This window comes from Aedes aegypti, chromosome 3 (genome assembly GCF_002204515.2).
Source record: "Aedes aegypti strain LVP_AGWG chromosome 3, AaegL5.0 Primary Assembly, whole genome shotgun sequence".
Classification (NCBI taxonomy): Eukaryota; Metazoa; Arthropoda; class Insecta; order Diptera; family Culicidae; genus Aedes; species Aedes aegypti.
In genome coordinates, this window is record NC_035109.1 from 185474303 (window position 1) to 185488331 (window position 14029).

Sequence of the window (14029 nt, forward strand, 5' to 3'; positions counted from 1 at the left end):
GAGCGCTATCTTTGCTCAAAAGTGTAATTTTATCAGTCTTTGCATACATTTGATCGTTTTTCTGCATACAAATTTCCAGCTCGTTGAGACCCCCCCCCCCTTTTAGACTTAATGAAATCCGGATTTGGCGGATGCACCTAAAGTTTTTTTTTTTGTATATAAAAATGGGTCACTTTACTAATCATCTCAACCGCTTAAAAGACAATCACTACATTTTCATTGTGTATTTCTCATGTACATGTGTAGTTAATTCTACAACATTAGATTTAGTGCCTCTCATTTGCTGGTTTCCATTTCTGCTAACTTAGCACTGGTTTGTATTTAGTTGTGCTTGTTGCATGCAATCCGAAAAACCGAAAAACCTCAACTAACGTTTCTCCAATTGCCTCGTGTTTGATGTCACTTCCTTTCCAGGATGATAGTGTCATGTACACGTCGAAGGCCTCCCTGAAGGCGGATCGTCCGCAAATGGTGCGCCCGCTGTCACGTAAGGATATCTTCTACTCGGGATCCGTTACCAACCTGAAGGAGTTCCAGTCGCAGAAGTCGCTCGCCAGCTATCGCAACTCCGTCATTTCGTTGACCAAATTCGAACGCGAGCACAGGGGTGACGTTGTCCGTGAAGATTTGGAGAAAGGGGCGGAACGTGAGTTTTAGCATTAACGTGATATTACATCTCAGTCTGTCATTCATTCACGTTGATTCTCTGCGTTACAGAGTACGATCTGTGTCCGTGCCTGGTGCTTCCCGAATCCTTCAAGAATGCTATTGGGGCTATGATGGATGTGAGCTTACTGCGGGATCCTGTATTCATGATGATTGCCATTTCGAACATTTTTGGCATGGCGGGGTTGTACGTTCCTTTCGTGTACTTAGTGGACGCAGCTGTTCTTGATGTAAGGCATTACATTGTCTAGTAGACTTCAACCACTAATACTATTGGCCTTGAAACTTTCATTACAGGGAATTGAGGAAAGCAAAGCCACGTTCCTGATTTCGATCATCGGTATTACCAACACCTTCGCTAGGATTTTGTGCGGTTACGTTGCCGATTTCCCGAAAGTGGACGCCTTGTTTATGAACAATATTTGCCTTGTGATCTCTACGTTTGCCGTATCGCTGACACCGTTCTGTCATAGTTACTACGCATATGTTGCGATGGCAATTGCATTTGGAATAGCAGTTGGTATGTTTCGATTGATTTTTCCTCATAGTTCGACAAAATAACATTTATAACTCCATATTTTACAGCTGGCTACATCTCGTTGACGTCAATTATTCTGGTTGATCTGCTGGGCTTGGATAAGCTGACGAATGCCTTCGGTTTGCTGATTTTGTTCAGAGGAGCTGCCACCATCGTTGGGTCACCACTGGCTGGAGCACTGTACGACGCGACGCAGACCTATTCGATTCCGTTCTTCGTTGCCGGAGGTCTGTTCGGTCTGTCGGCGATTTTCAGCTTTGCTGCACCAGCAACTAAGAGGTAAGTCCTGAAAACTGAAGGATGTTTTAAGTGCGGGCGTCGGTATCGTGTATACAACAACTACCGTAATCCGGGGCAACTTTTTGACATGTTAACCTTTAAAATTCAAGTGTTATTAAATTGATTTCGACAAAATCAGAACTTCATTGATCTCTACATTTGCCCTGGATTACCCGAACCTATGCAGCTACTGCCTACAGCAAACATGTCCTGACAGAAACTGCGTCAGGTGGAAGTTCACTTCCCCATGGTTTCTTTTATACCAATCTGACACATTAACCGATGGGTCTATCTACCTTTAGTGGAGTTATCCCATACCTGCTGCCAACTTCTGAGCGTTGCCTCTTTACACACGTTGAGGACTTCTCTGGTACCTCTTTGGTTGAAGCGTTGAACATCTTTGAGTTTCTGCTCGTTCTAAGCGCTTTTGACCAGATTGGTCCTCCATACCTTAGTATGGATAGAGCTACGCCTGCCAGGAGCTTTCGTTTGCTGGAAATTACAGCAGAGCTGTTAGACATCATCCTCGAAAGCGCCGCTATAGCCGTTTTACAGGCATATTTAACGTTTCTTGCGAAGCTGAGCTTGTCATCGATCACTACACCAAGATGTCTGAAGGATTGCTTGGACTCTATGGTGCAATCACTTATCGATATGAGCGCCCGTTGCGGTTATTGACCACCACCACCTCAGTCTTGTGATGGGCCAGTCTTAGTTTCCTAGACCTCATCCATTCTCCTATGGAGATAGAGTGCGCTGTTGTCAACTCTACTTCCTCCATAGATTCGTCATAGACCACTAGGGTGATGTCGTCGCAAAACCAGCCTCAACCAACCTTGAGGTACTCCCACGGTAATTCGAGCGCTTTTCTGTCCCTCCCCTGTGTAGAATCCTACCATCAAAATAGCTTTCTAGAAGCTTACACAAGTGCACCGGTACCTTGAGACGGTGAAGTGCGTGTGCTATTGCTTCTCCGCTTGCGCTGTTGAACGCATTCTCCACATCCAGAGTAACAAACGCGCAGCAATGGATGCCGCTCCTTCTATGGTCGATTGCCACCACAGCTGTCTGAACAACTGACAGCTGAGGTGGCGAGTACATTTACCTTTCCTTCCGTATATATTCCGTATATACTTGCCAATCGTATCTAGTAGACAGATAGGTCTATACGCCGACGGGTCACCTGATGGTTTCCCCGCCCTTGGGTAGTAGAATCCAATGTCTGTCGCTTCCATACATCCGGGAAGATTCCTTGATCTATGCAGCGTTGCATCGTGGTTCTGAACATGTCCGGATCCGCATTCATTGTCGCTTTTAAGGCAATATTCGGAATACCTTCGGGTCCCGATGCCTTGTTTGACCCGAATGATCTCACGACTTCTGACAGCTCTTTGTTCGTCACCGTCGCCACTTCTTCTCTTTCATCTGCAGGGAGCCATGGGCTTGTGGGATGGTGCTGGAAGAGTACATCGATTATCGATCGCAACAACTCGGGCGACTTCTCTTGGGGCCCTATGGCACCTTTGGTCTTAGCCATTTTTTTCTTGTTTCGATGCCATCTCAATAATCACTGAACCGATTGTTTTGAAATTTGAAATGAAAACAATACACTCCAAACTAGTTATACCCAGATTTTCATCAATTTTTACCCATGGGAAAAAAGTTACACGCGGAAATGGTGCATTTTTTTTCGAGTACAGGCCTTAAGTTGATGTTAATCGCCTCCTTCCTTGGCGGGAACCTTAGCCGGTTACTGATGGGTCCAGAAGCCTCTCTTTCACATTCCGCTAGTCTTTGGGTTTCTGCCGAAGCCTGAGCACCGCTGGATCGTCTATGTCTCCTTCAATGTTTTCCGATTTATTTTTTACGAGTCTGTTCCGATGCCATCTCGATAACTACTTGACGGGTTGTGATAAAATTCTGTCAACGTAGATATTAACAATTTTACCTAATTTTAGTTAGAACTTCTTTAATTTCCACTCACACGCTAAGAAGTTGCAATTGAATCAGTGTGTGGATCTCAGAACACTTAAGCTGAGAAGCAGGCTCTGCCTCAGTGAGGATGTAATGCCAAAAAAAAAAAAAGTTTTTTGCGTCTGTGGGACCGCAGATGTATCGGTAGATCAGTACCAGTCGTGATTTTTGGCTGGCATATCTTGTCACACGCACAGATGACTTGTCAGTCCCAGAACATTTTGGCGAATTTGATTATTCTATTCCTACCCCCTCAGGAACGACTAACCATGGTGCGGTAACGTTAAACTTTTGCTCTGACTATTATTTTATGTCTGTGCCTTGATCTCGTCGTACATCGCGATGCACCTACGTTTAGCCATTCATCCCCGGAGCTGCTTCATGTCGCGTGTTTTAACTACTGTTTTTTGTTTTTCGTTTTGGTTTGCTGTTTTCTTGATCTTGTAGACGTGAAGGCCAACACGGTTCCTTAATTTGTCGACAAACTAGATGGAATTCTCCACCTTAAATGGAACAAATTCAACGTCCTGTTTTATTGTGACGTTGCTTCATTGGGTTAGCTATCTTCGGTTTTCTGCAGTTCCCTGAGCGCCGCTGGGTCGTTTGTGTCTCCTTCAATGACTTTTAAGGTGTTTCTCGATTCATTTTAAGGGGTCTGTTCCGAGATGCCATCTCGATAACCACTTGACAGGTTGTGATGAAGTTCTGTCAACACTCTAATATGTACGGGTTTTACACTTTAAAACAATTAAATCACCAGAGGGGGTTCACACTCAGTAAGACTTCTAAACTATTAAAGATCGGTTGAAGAGACTTTCGGAGCTTGCACGGGAAAACGTCCTTATCGTTCGATGTCTACAATCCAAGAGGCCCGACAGATATCGGGTGATTTATTTCGAAGGCATTTACTATAAAGGTTTTTATAGCAAATGCAGTCTTATTCGATTATACTAAATTCATGTACAAATTAATAATGTTTACTTTATAGCAAATGCACTCTAGAAATGTTTGAAACATTTTCGAGGACATATCAGTCCTTCCCTTTTTATAGATATTCGTTAATCTCGAAGTTAAAAAAAATCATTTATGAACTCACAAATTAATTAAACGTATCAATCAAAAATATTCAAAATCATTTCGGAAATTATTTCTTCGCGTTCTCTTCGAACGCCGTGGCTGGCCATCGAGCGCCAAACCTGTCTCAATCTTTCTCTTTCGATTCGGCTTGACCGTTGATAAGCTGGCTCCTTCCAATTCGCACTCCTGGAAACCAGCGAAAGGCTCCTCATCGTCACTCGTTCTTCTTGGTGGTAATGGATCGGGATAATCGACAATAGGATCGACATGTACCACCATCCTCCGACACGCCCGTCTGCCGGTGTCATTAGCGATTTTGATTTGACTTCTGTGAGCTGTTGTTGTTATTCCGTTTCCAATCGTGATCTGTAAAATATTTTTACACATACGTTTTAGAAAATGCGCTTTTAACCATTTAGCCTGGTGGTGGGGATCATGATTTTTATACCACAGTACATCTTACAAGATGTAACGTTTTTCATCCACTCAACTTCCACCCATTTAGAAAAACTATCTACGATCAATAGAAAAACATGGTGCTTGAAGTAGAAAAAGTCAATGTGTACCCTACCAAATGGTCTAGTGGAAGGTGTCCATTTTGAATCAATTTTCTGCTTTGGATGCACTGCCAAACTAGCACAAGTTTCACATTCACTGACATAATTTTCAATATCAGCATTGATCCCGTACCAATACACTGAACGTCTTGCCAAATGCTTCATCTTCACCATACCAACATGATTGGCATGCAACAGTTTTAAAATCTCAATTTGCAAATTCTGCGGCACGATTACTCTATCCTGGTATAACAAACATCCTTCAAATATTTCTAAGTCATGTTGGTTTGCAAAAACATCCTTGAAATTTTTTTCTATCTTTTTAGGCCAACCGTGGCGCATAAAACTTATAATACGCTGTAAAAAGGAATCAGCTTTCGTGTTTTTGGCAATATTTGTAAAGTCAATTGGACAATCACTGCTAAAATTAATGTGTTTGATACAATCTAAATGTAGATCTTTAGGTACTGACTGCTCCAAAGGAAAACGCGAACAAAAATCAGCATTACCCATTTTTGAAGAAGGCCTGTACTGGATGTCAAACTCGTAAATTGACAATTCCAGAATATAACGCTGTAGTCTTGTCACAAAAATAGCATTTTTACCCTCTTTTCGGTTTATGATCGGTAAAAACAGTGAACTTCTGTCCATAAAGATACTTATGAAACTTCTTTATTGTGCATACTAGTGCAAGCGCCTCCAAATGTAGAATAGGATATTTCTTTTGAGCAGAATTGAGTGAAAATGAAGTGAAACAAATGGGTTTCTCTACACCGTCTATAGAATGTGCAATAACTCCACCAAGTCCATAGCCGGAAGCATCAGAGACTACTATGATTGGTTTTCTGGAATCATAAAATTCAAGAAAATTTGTTTCAAGAAGTAAATTCTTTGAGTTTGTAAAAGCTTTGTCGCACTCATCATTCCAAATAAACTTTACATCGTTCTTCAATAAATTATACAAACTGTGTAACTTGGAAGACAGCCCTGGAATGAACCTGTTATAGTAATTGATTAATCCCATCCTCGTCGCCAGATAATATGTACGGGTTTTATACTTTAAAACAATTAAATCACCAGAGGGGGTTCACACTCAGTAAGACTTCTAAACTATTAAAGTTCGGTTGAAGAGACTTTCGGAGCTTGCACGGGAAAACGTCCTTATCGTTCGATGTCTACAATCCAAGAGGCCCGACAGATCTTCTTCTTTCTGGCGTTACGTCCCCACTGGGACAGAGCCTGCTTCTCAGCTTAGTGTTCTTATGAGCACTTCCACAGTTATTAACTGAGAGCTTACTATGCCAATGACCATTTTTGCATGTGTATATCGTGTGGCAGGTACGAAGATACTCTATGCCCTGGGAAGTCGAGAAAATTTCCAACCCGAAAAGATCCTCGACCGGTGGGATTCGAACCCACGACCCTCAGCTTGGTCTTGCTGAATAGCTGCGCGTTTACCGCTACGGCTATCTGGGCCGACAGATATCGGGTGATTTATTTCGAAGGCATTTACTATAAAGGTTTTTATAGCAAATGCAGTCTTATTCGATTATACTAAATTCATGTACAAATTAATAATGTTTACTTTATAGCAAATGCACTCTAGAAATGTTTGAAACATTTTCGAGGACATATCACACTCTTACCTAGTTTCAGTCAGAACTTCTTTAATTTCCACTCACACGCTAAGAAGTTATAATCTTTACCACTGATTGACCTTTTCCGCATCTTTGCCTTCGCTTCAGATTCCGCAAACAAGAGGAAGCGCCGGTCCACGTGGAGGTGCTGACCCCGATCGATGAGGAACCATCGGAAGACCTGGCCGACGATGACCAGCCCATCACAATACTACCAAAGATTGTCCAAACCGCACCGAGTCCATCCACGGAACAACAGCCAATCACTTCCAATATCGCCTCCACAATCAGCAACGATGAGCGGCAGAAGCAGAAGCCGGCCAACGGCAACAGCAAGGAAATTAGTCAGATGGAATCCGTACTGTAACCGGCTACGTACTTAGAGTACCCACACACACACGTGATCATCTCACACAAAACAAGTAAAACACGAGTTTATGCGCGCTTGTGCTTACAATTGTATATTTATGATATAGGACGAACGTGTTTTGATTATGTTATATTTATTTAAAACAAGGCAAAATTATTGAAACAGTGTCATAAAGTGGAAAAAGTTGTCTGTGAGGATACCAATCAGAGTATATAATTATTAGGAACAACTGAAACAAATTGCTAGTAAAACTAAGAGCGATGTGTGATTCGACTGTGTGTATTTTTTGTATGCGTTATATATTTTTACGATTGTTTAGTTTTGACACAGCTACAAAATAATGACCGAATTATTAAGGACCTAGTAGATATGCAAAGCTAGTTAACGTGAAACATCCAAATCTGAAGCCAATGTTTACATTAAAACAAAAAAAACTATAGGGAAACTGATAAATTGTGAAACAAGAGTATTAATTGGTTCTAGGTGTACATAGGAAGAGTGAGTGTATAAATGAAACAATAAGAATGCGTTTTAAGTTTACTCAACGATAAGGTATGTCAAAGATTTACATCTATAAGAGCTGTTTTTTTTTCTTTTAAAGAGAGTCGACAAACAACAGAGTCATTAGAGAAGCAACATGTAGGAATGAGCAGCAGGAATAATGCTTATTGAACAAGCATTCTTTTTTCGGTAGGGTATATTAATTATTGTAAAACTGTTTTTTGATATTAGAATAACAAGTTATTGGAAAACCAAACCAATTCACTTTACCAGTAGCCGCTCTAACGAATGCTGAACTCTAGCTAGTATTGCTACCAGTATAATGCGCCAATGAGAAATTGTGTCATTTCATTCGTCGTGTAAACCGTTTGTCTTCATTGATTTCAGAATTGAATGGTTACCGTTCATTTAATTTAATTGAATGAATAAAGAATAACTCCTTTTTTTATTGGTACTACTATGAGTTGTACTTACTGAAACATATCATATCACCTTTAGTTTGGGATCTCAAGTCGTACTTCGTATTCGCGTATACCAAGACGTGAAATAAATCTTTAATATTTGATTTCCTTATTAATTAGTTGAAAACTAACACATTGTTTAAAATTCCGGTGCAAGCCGTAATGGCGCGGCGAATGATTTGACTAAACCGAAAAACAAAACCCTGATACTAAATTGCTGCAAGCATCCTTGGGATGAACGAAAAACGCTAAAATTATGAATACAAATGTTGAAATTGCGAAGAAATAACACACAAAGCTACCATGGAAAAATTGTGTTTCAATGCATGAAAGAAGTCCCTTTTTACCATTAAGGTGAAGATTACTCGAAGCCAAACCTAAAATTTTCAAAAGCACAAACCACATTCGATCAAATTTCCAGCTTAAATGGTGTAACCCGGCAGCCTTACGAGTTTCCCGGATGTAAGTTAAAGTGGCTTAAGCGCCACTCCGATTGGAGACCACTAACCGTTTTTGGAGGTTGCCCGACCTTTTGAGACCTTTCAGGGGAGGGTTAAAGATTTTCCCAAAGTTATTGGGCGGGAAACGAGTTGGCTGACCTAGGGAAACAAGATGCCACACGACTGTGAAGTCGTGAGAATCAGAAAATTTGTGTGTGAAAAAGCGAACTCTGCCGGTAACTATACAATTGTCGCGAGGGGTATCATCACGGGCAGACTTCACCAGTAAACACTTCAAACAAGTCACGTTTGATTAGAGAAAAATCCTTGGTTGGATTCAGGACCAACCTTCCCAGAAAATACTCAAAAAAGACTACAAAAAAAAAACGACCGTAGTGTGAAAATACTCCTACATTTACCGCTTCAGATTTCTCTCATACGAAATGCTGTTAAAAAACTGTTGATCTATCGTTTAACCCAAACTCCCATTTATTCAACTCAATTCAACTTTTCATTTCGACATTTGTATTTCCAATTTCATAGGCCTATCTATCTTATTCAGTCTAATTCATTCCCTCTTACACTCAGAAACACGGGTGGTCACAGAATAACTAAATTTTAGTAATTTATGACTATTTTCTATCTGCCTCTCTTTCATTCTGCAGCGAATTTTATTCCTATTTGTCAATTCACCTGGGTTGAAGCTTAGCGAAATGACTTTTAGTGTAGAAATTCACAGCAGAATGAAAGAGAGCATCCTTTTATCCGTAACGCTTTTTGTATGGAAAATTTCAAAATTTTGTATGAGCCGTAACGCTTGAGACTACTCCCCCTCCCCTAGAGCGTTACGTAATTTGTGGACGGTGCCTAATGCATAAACTTTAGTAATTCCGTGACTATTTTTATTTCTGAGTGTACGCTAGCTTACTATAAATTCCTACGTGCCGTACTTTTGTGCGGTATTATTGTATTATTATTGCGGTATTCATTCGGTGAGCGACTTAAATTAAAAACTGAAGCCTGCTGCCGGCGCTCACGCGCGGCCAAACGGTACGGCTATTTGCAGCGGCTACACTAGCTGATTTGGCTAAGGCTCACCATGCGCATGTGAAAACGGTTTGGACAATGTCTAATGTCGTGGGGGCATTTGCTGTTTGCTGATTTAACTCTTAGTACCACGTGTACTACACGCGGTCTCCTCCGGTTTTTTAACTGACGCTAGTTCAACACTTTGTCGGATTAGAGAACACCAGAACGGTGCCTCGAAAAGGGGTGTGCCAGAGGGGCAACACTAAAAAGGTAGAAGTGACCCAGAAGGGATCACTACTCGAGCCCAACCAAAGGGGTCTCGCCGAACCACAGCTTCCAAGGTTTGCCAGTATGTAAAGTCCTACGTCAAAACATTTTGTAATTTGTTATTCTAAGAATGCTACCAGTATAAATACTGTACACTGTTAATTTGTTAATCTAAAAAAGTTTCCTTAAACCAAGGGCGGTTTGTGTAGCTGGTGGACTAATAGGACGGACACGAAAAAGTGATACTTGTAGCAGTTTGTTATCGTGGGCGTCAGATCATGTTGTATAGGCCAGAATCTTTCAAAAAACGCAATAGGGCTTCTAGGGCTGCTACGTCATCTCCCAGTGCTTCACGAATGCTTCTTGAGATCCCATGAATATTCCTGGAAAACTCGTATAATGGGCAGACGCAGATTACGTGTTCTACGGTATTCCTTATGTGACAATAGGAACACATCCGGCGGAAAGATCCATTGCCACTCATGTTGTGTGAAAAACGCGTGTGCCCCGTCCTCAGCCGAGATACCAACTGTTGTTCCTTCAAAAGAGGAAGGTCTTTCCACCGTTCGGTGGACGATTTCACCTTTCGTAGGTACGGTGAATTTTGCTTTCCATACTCCGTATACTCCTGAATTGCTTTGTTAGCCACCTTTTAACATCATCGAAGGGTACATTATCTTCGTAGCGGGGGCAGGAAAAACCAGCACCAGCTAGACGATCGGCAGTTGTGTTGCCGGCTATACCACAATGCCCGAGGATCCATGCAAAGGTGGTGTTGGGTCGAGCATCGGTGATCGTGCGCTGAATCCAAGGGTGTGAAGGCCTGTTTGACTGCAATGCGGATACTACGCTAGCTGAATCCGTAAGAACAATTATTGGTCGGTCGGATGGTGTAGTGGCTGCTAAATACACGGCTGCGGCTTCCGCTGAGAATATCGAGCAAAGTGGTGGCAGACTAAGGCTAACTGAAATATTAGGGCCGAAGACGCCAAGGCCGACGCCTCTCATGGAAAGAGATCCGTCGGTGTATCTGTGATCATGATTTGGATATTTTGTGCGTAGCCAGTCCAGAACGGTTGTCCGAAGAGCTATTGAGTTGTCCCCAGCACGAAACTGGTTTCCAATCGTGCTATCTACGTTAGGTTTAGGTGAAAGCCAACAAATGTCTCCATTCCACTGGATCCTGGCCACTGGGGGGAAATCTACATTGGCAGCAGTGCGGAGGATACTGTTCCCCTCAGTGAGGAGGCAGATCCTGTCGTCCCCGATTGTTTTTTCGATAATGGCAGCGGTTTTTTTGCAAATCACTGCGGATATAAAGAAGCGGAAAGGAAGGAGGCCAGCTTCAGTGCAAGCAGAGTCAGCAGGCGTGGATGGAAGAAGTCCGGATATGATGCGAATGTATCCATGGTACAGTGGTGCGAGTGTTGTTATTAATCGTTCCCTTGCAATGCACGTTAGCTCAAGGCCATATGTTAATCGGCTGTCAACAATGGCATGCGCAACGCGGAAACGGATATTACGGTTGTTCGAGCGGTGAGGGCGAGAGATTGTTCGAATCAAGTTGAGGCGCGTGCGGCAGCTTTGCTTGACCAAATCAAAGTGATGCTGGAAAGTGAGCGCTCGGTCAATAGTGACGCCGAGCACTTTCACCGTTTTCTTCGTGGGGATGCGTTGACCGTTGATACTTATGGGTACGGATATGCGGTGGTTAGTGGGACAGACGTGGCATCTAACACTTTTAGGGGCGGACAGCTCGAAACCAGTTGCAGTGGTCCATTTGAAGATCGCGTTAACTGCCGCCTGTGCCTTGATCCTGACGCGGACTGGGGTTTTGCCGGAGACGACAATGAGTATGTCGTCAGCGTATACGAATACATAGATGCCTTTCGGTAAGGTAAGAAAAACGCTGTTCATTGCTATCAAGAATAGTGTGACAGCTATAACGGACCCCTGTGGCACGCCGGTCTCTTCGGGAAAGGAGTCGGATAGGTAGTCTCCAACAATGACTGGGAAAGATCGCTCAGACAAGAAGTTTTGGACAAATCGCAGAATGTGACCCGATAGTTTCCATTCAACTAGCTGACGTAGCACTAGCGGGGTCCATGTTCGATTGAAGGCCTTGGACAGGTCCAATGAGACAATTTCGGTGTGTAAGCCTTCCGACTGCGCTGTGTGTAAGACGTCGCCAAGTTGGGCAAAGTAAGTGCATGTTCGATGCCCAGCTCGGAAGGCGTGTTGCCGATGATCCAACAAGTCTTGGGACTCCAAAAATTGTTTCAGCCTCCGGTTAACCGTCCGTTCCATCACCTTGCACATGCAGCAGGTTAGAGCAATCGGTCGGTATTTGGATGGGTCGTGGGTTTCTGCATTACTCTTTGGAATGGGAACCACGAGACTTTCCCGCCATTCCGGGGGGAAGGTGTCAGTGAGCCAATATTTGTTCATAAGTTCTAATAGCTGCAACTTACCCGAAGGAGGAAGGTTTTTTATAAGTGGGTAACCAATGCCGTCCGGGCCGGCAGATTTTCCGGTACAGCATTTGAGTGCGAAAAGAAGCTCACTAATTGAAAATGGTTGGTTTATCAACAAGTTTTCTGGGTCATCAGGAACGGGAAAGGTAGTGACTGAGCTGATGGTGGGCTGCATACGACGCTTGAAGCTATCATTATAGCTATCTACACTAGCCAAGCTGGCGAAGTATTCGCCGAGGATTCTAGCTACCGTTGAGGGGTCAGAGATGTGCGAGTTTTCAATACGGAGAGTCAGAGGCTTTGTCTTTCTTTTGCCACTGAGGGCATTTACTCGAGTCCAGAGGGCAGATGAAGTTTGTGATGCGTTTATGCTATCCAGAAAGTTCTCCCAACTATTGCGTTTGGCGTCTGCAATGATCTTTTTGCATTCACTGTGCCGGCTTCGGTATAAGTTCAAAGCATTCTCCCTGCTAGGATCGCCTATGGGAATGCGTTTGACGGCGCGTAATGCTTTCCTTCTGGCCTTTACCGCTATCCGAGTGTGATCGGTCCACCAATGTAGTGCTTTGCGACCCGGTTGGTTACTGCTGCGGGGTATGGAAGACTTGGCAGCTTTGTTAATAATGTCAGTGAGCTCTTGCAAATGGGCAGATTCGCGACCCCTAGATGAATTCCGGAAAGTTTGTTCGTAGTTATCCCAATCGGCTTTTTCATATAACCATCTTGGACGACGAGTGGTCGCCGGTGGAGCGACGTTGGTAGCAATGTGAATAGGGTAATGATCACTACCATGAAGGTCGGAGTCAACATTCCAATGGAATCGATTGGTACAGGACCGGCTAGCCGCAGCCAGGTCAATAGCCGATGCGGAGTTTCCTTTGAGAAAGGTATTTGATCCATTGTTGAGGACAATGAGATCGTGTTCTTCGAAGACATGTAGTAGAGAGGTTCCTCGATTATCAGTGCGTTGCCCGCCCCATATTGGATGGTGGGCATTCATGTCACCAACTAGCAGAACTGGATCTGGTGTTGCTTCAAGGAGTCTATGGAGCTGTTCTTGAAGATTTGGTTGGGCACCACAGGGAATATAGATGTTTACTACACTGATGTTGAATGGTCCATGGAGACGCGCTCCAACGGCTGGAAGGTCGGTTTCGAGCCTAAGGACTTCAAAAGGAATTGAGGCTAAGACTCCGACAGCAACGGAATGTCTTAGGTTGGTACCTCGGAAGAGGGCCCAACGGTATTGGCCACGAAGAGATCGACTAAGCTGTTCGGTGTGACCCTGTTCACTTCTTGCAGAGCTAAGCACCATGGTGTAGTTGAACTTGTGAGAAGCTCCAGGTTTGCGAGGTTATTAAAAAAACCGTTGATATTCCACTGAAGTAAGATGTTGACTGGCTTTGGGAGTGCAGGCGTAGGATGATAGGTTTCGGAAATCGATGAGCCACGGCTACGATTGTACGAAGTTTGTCTGTAGGGTCTGCTGCCATAACGGTGCCTGGACTGCCGTTGGAACGATGCGACCTGATTTGCAGGTAAATGAATTGGTAGGGGATTCGTTGCGGGAGCAGCGAAAGACAGAGATCCATCGATGGTAGATGACGGTGAACTTTCCGCTGGGGGATTTGATACAATGGGATGGGGAATAGCGTGATGGGACTCCGGCTACCCGAGGCACTGTTTCTGATTAGATTTTCGTTCGTCTCGCAGCTCGAACGCCGAGGTCGGTCCTGAGGTTCCGGTTGGGGTTTTACTT

General features: G+C 43.5%; 1 protein-coding gene across 13 annotated transcripts in view; it reads left to right on the top strand.

Moving 5' to 3' along the window:
* Positions 1 to 8372, top strand: part of LOC5577356 (monocarboxylate transporter 14) — a 137953-nt gene extending 129581 nt beyond the window's left edge. For 12 of the 13 annotated variants that reach the window (XM_021850302.1, XM_021850301.1, XM_021850303.1 and 9 more), the window contains 5 exons: positions 415 to 646; positions 718 to 896; positions 964 to 1186; positions 1252 to 1483; positions 6837 to 8372. In XM_021850302.1, the coding sequence (XP_021705994.1) occupies positions 415 to 646; positions 718 to 896; positions 964 to 1186; positions 1252 to 1483; positions 6837 to 7095 (1125 nt within the window). In that variant the 3' untranslated portion in view covers positions 7096 to 8372. Of the gene's footprint in view, positions 1 to 414; positions 647 to 717; positions 897 to 963; positions 1187 to 1251; positions 1484 to 5417; positions 5479 to 6836 lie in introns of those variants that run through there. The other variant, XM_021850314.1, reaches the window with a different exon arrangement.
* The last annotated feature ends 5657 nt before the right edge of the window (positions 8373 to 14029 follow it).